Source organism: Octopus bimaculoides, chromosome 28 (assembly GCF_001194135.2).
Source record: "Octopus bimaculoides isolate UCB-OBI-ISO-001 chromosome 28, ASM119413v2, whole genome shotgun sequence".
NCBI lineage: Eukaryota > Metazoa > Mollusca > Cephalopoda > Octopoda > Octopodidae > Octopus > Octopus bimaculoides.
Genome location: NC_069008.1, coordinates 9,443,867 through 9,448,197, shown reverse-complemented (window position 1 = coordinate 9,448,197; position 4,331 = coordinate 9,443,867). Strand labels below are relative to the sequence as shown.

Sequence of the window (4,331 nt, the reverse complement as noted above, 5' to 3'; positions counted from 1 at the left end):
GTTAAACGATGATGATGATGATGATGATGATATATATATATATATATATATATATATATAATAATATAAATAATATATAAATATATGCATATATCCATACATATATGTACATACCTACATATATATGTATATATACATGCATATATGGGTCCAGGACATCAAAAAAACGTTGAACACAATGAGAAATGAAAACATAAAAACAAAAACAAACAGAGAAACGAGACATGGAACATAAAGAGTATACCCCTTTGTCAGTTGTCCCTGTTTCATCTACTTCGCATTTCGATAGTCAACAGATGAGATCCAGAGATTCTCAGTATAGAAAACACTTAGTAGTGCTCAAATGATTCAAATTTAGACTCCGATGTCTTTACAGGGGTAAAGAATGGCTTTGAGAGGGACTGAGTTGGGCAGATATGGAGGCAATTATGCAGAAAAACAAATTAAATATAACAGCTTGGGTATGAAATACAAAATATGTATATATGTGGGCATGCAAAATGAGAGAAAGCAAAGTGTGAAGGTTTTCAGGTGATGAATAATTAAGTATAAAGATATACACAGATATTCATATTAATAGATCAAACTTACACAGAGCACAAATCATCATCATCATCATCATCGTTTAACGTCCGCTTTCCATGCTGGCATGGGTTGGACGATTTGACTGAGGACTGGTGAAACCAGATAGCCACACCGGGCTCCAATCTGATGTGGCAGAGTTTCTACAGCTGGATGCCCTTCCTAGCGGCAACCACTCCGAGAGTGAAGTAGGTGCTTTTACGTGCCACCGGCACGAAGGCCAATCAGGCGGTACTGGCAACGGCTGCGCTCAAAATGGTATATTTTATGTGCCACCCGCACAAGGGCCGATCCAAGGGCACTGGCAACGATCTCGCTCGAATATCCTTACACAAGCCGCGGGCACAAGTGCCAGAAAGGTGACACTGGGCACAGGTGCCATCATGATTTCACTTTCGCTTGCCCCAATAGGTCTTCACAAGCTGGTCTTCAAATGACAGAGAAAATTAAATGAGAAGAAGAAGTAAGGTATTATAAGTCCAACAGCTGTTTCTAGGGATCTTGGAGATCTGTCATAATGTTGGTAGATATAGTTCATCACAGTATGCAGGTCGTAATGGAAGCAGTCAACATTGGATAAATCAATTCTCCATCATCGAGGTAGAAAAGATCTACCATTTCAGATCATGGTGCAGAGAAGTTCAAAGGTGGAATGATTAAATGTGGAGAGCAGGCAAGTATTAGAGGGAGGAAATAGGAGGCTCAGTAGGTTATGGAGAGCTAGTTCAGGAAGAGGTTAATAATGAGGGTATTAAGGTAGAGATTGAGAGATGAGTGGGAGTGGTGGGATACCTTTCAATTACTTCCCGAGCACAGCAAATCGCCAAATGTCTTGATCACTTTTCATCATCTTTGTGAGACCCAACATCTGAAGATCATGTTTCACCACCTTGTCCCATGTCTTCCTGTGTCTATCTCTTCCACAAATTCCATCCACAGTTAGAGATTAGCATGTCGTTACACAGCTGTCCTTGTCCATATGCACCACATGACCATACCAACAATATTTGGGGCTGAAACTGGAAAAGCGTATATTATTTGACACATATGATAAAGGACCAAGACTTTTGGCTATTTGCTGTGATGGATCTCCACGCCCCCAGAAACAGCTGTTGGACTTATAACACCTTACTTCTTCCCCTTTAAATTTCTCTGTCATTTGTGCTCTGTGTAAGTTTGATCTATTAATATAAATATCTATATATTCATACTTGCACACCACATCTGATGCCTCTTCTGCCCAATTTTACTCTCAAGATGCTTACACTCTGTTGTTCATGCATATTGACATTGCTCATCCAGTGAAGTATACTAGCTTCATTTCTTTCATGCCTTCACGTGTCCTCTCTTCGGCAAAACCACTGTAAATAGAAATGCATAGCATTTTAACTTGACCTGAAACCTTCATACTGTGGGTTGCATTCAGGGTACACATTCCTCTCAGAGTTAGTCAGATGCTAAAATGATAACTGTGAAGATTAACCATTTAGCATTAAGATTATTCTACCAAATATAATACTTATTTATTCACATTGTTTTGAGTTAATTATAAATTATCTCATAGCTTTGAAATTTTGCTGTTGTAATTGTTTAATTTTAGCTTGACATTGTCGAGTAGATGTGAGAGGCCAAATTTGGCCAGTTTGAGCATAAAGCAGGTCGAATATTTGGGCCAGATAAGGGCCAGTTTAAATGCCAAAAGGTTAAGACTTTTTGTTTGGTCTATTTTCCAGAGAATTGGGTGAAAACTTGAATGATGATGAACTTCGAGCTATGATTGATGAATTTGATAAAGATGGTGATGGAGAGAGTAAGTATTATTTTTTAGGTCAGTCCTGATCAGAGGTGCTCCAGCCATGACCATCCTTTTTTTTATCCACATGTATTTAGGACTACATTTTATAAAATTTCCTTTCTTTGTCAGCCTCACCCAGCAGATCTTTCATCAAAGGTGTTTTCAGCTTAGAACATCCCATTTTTCATACATGTGTAGTGTATCTACATTATATAATGTCTTTCCTTGTTGTTTTACATCCCTTGTCAGCTCCTGGTTCAGCAAAAATACATTATCTAATGTGTCCTTTTTGTTGTTAATCACAACTTAGTCCTGATCCAGCAGACATATACTCAAAGGTGTCCAAGCCATGACTATCACATCATTTATTCGTGCATGAAAGTTTGACAGTCATTAATTTCACTGTGTCATTTGTCATTTCTTTCCATCATGCATTTGAAATAATGATGCACAAAATCATTAACATGTTTCCAAGATCTATGTCAGTACAAATCTGTTTTATTCTCAAAAATTGAGACTATGGATTCAACTTAATTCTATGGATGATTGGAGTGTAATGAAAATAAATACGGCATGATGTGGGTTTGCAAAGTAGTTCTTCCACTATGAAGCCTTCTGAAAACTTAACATTCATGACCAAATTTTCAATGCTAGCTTTTTGAAAAATTGGATGAGAATTTTATGTTGGACTTAAAATTATAGAAGTTGTCACAAAAATGCTGCAATTCAGCTAGACTTACAGTCCTTCCCAGACAAAAGTCAACAAACCATAACCAGAGTATTGGTTCATGATCTTGTTGCAATTTAAACTGTAGCTCAAATTCTGTCATGAAAATGTTAGCAAAATTAACTGCCTTGCGTTTTCCATGGCATACCCTTCATCAGAGGAAGTTTTTTCCAAACTTCATTGTGTTGCTTTGTAATACAAACTTCAATCTTCAGTGGAAAATAGATGTTTTACAAAGTGCATGCATGCTTCTACTCTTTCATTATGAAGAAACACTAGAGGATATTTTTTTTTAAAAATTACTTTCTTCCATTTCTGAAATTATTTTGTCAAATTTTCTTCTGTAATTGGGTTTTGGATCAGCAGGTAATTCTTCACAAAATGTTATGTCAATTAAATATTCTTCCCAAGCTGAAATTTACTCATCCTTGTCCATAATTGTGACAGTAACTCCCTTATTTGCTATTTTGATAACTTGTGAATAGATTTATGTTCTTCATGTATTTTTCATTATCCTTGTTTTAGTTTGGACATGAAGAAGACAGACATACTGTTGAAATATTGTTTAATAAGCATATAATACTCTTCTAATCATATTATCCACTGAGGTCAACTTTGCCTTTCATCCTTTCAGGGTCAGTTGATAAAATAAATACCAGTTGAACACTGGGGTCAATCTAATCAACTAGTCCCCTCCCCCAAAATTGCTGCCCTTGTGGCAATATTTGAATCTATAATTATTATTAAAGCAGCAAGCTGGCAGAATCGTTAGCATGCCAGGCAAAATACTTAGCAATATTCTGTCTGTCATTATGTTCTGAGTTCAAATTCTGCTGAGGTTGATTTTGCCTTTCATCCTTTCAGGGTCAATAAAATAAATACCAGAGAAACACCAGGGTCAATATAATCGACTAATCCCCTCCCCAAAAATTTGAGGCCTTGTGCCTCCAGTAGAAAGGATTATTATTATTATTATTATTATTATTATTATTATTGTTCAGTAGTTTTATTTTTATAACGTGCTTTCACTTCACTACCGAGCGCAGCTCTGTGCGCCTTGGGTATGTGCTGTGGTTTGCTGTGGTGCTCTTATGTTTACTGTATTGAAAGTGTTTTGCGTAGAATGTGTGCAGTACCCAGTAGTGCAATTTTCTGTATGTTATATATATTTGTAAGTCCTGGTGTTTTTGTTATGCATTTGTCTAATATTTTTTTATTATACCTAAG

At 36.5% G+C, this 4,331-nt stretch overlaps 1 protein-coding gene across 1 annotated transcript in view; it reads left to right on the top strand.

Annotated features, from left to right (window-relative positions):
* Positions 1–4,331, top strand: part of LOC106880996 (centrin-3) — a 67,643-nt gene that overhangs the window by 57,872 nt on the left and 5,440 nt on the right. Inside the window, exon 5 of the mRNA XM_014931179.2 lies at positions 2,316–2,392. Within this exon, the coding sequence (XP_014786665.1) occupies positions 2,316–2,392 (77 nt within the window). The remainder of the gene's footprint in view (positions 1–2,315; positions 2,393–4,331) is intronic.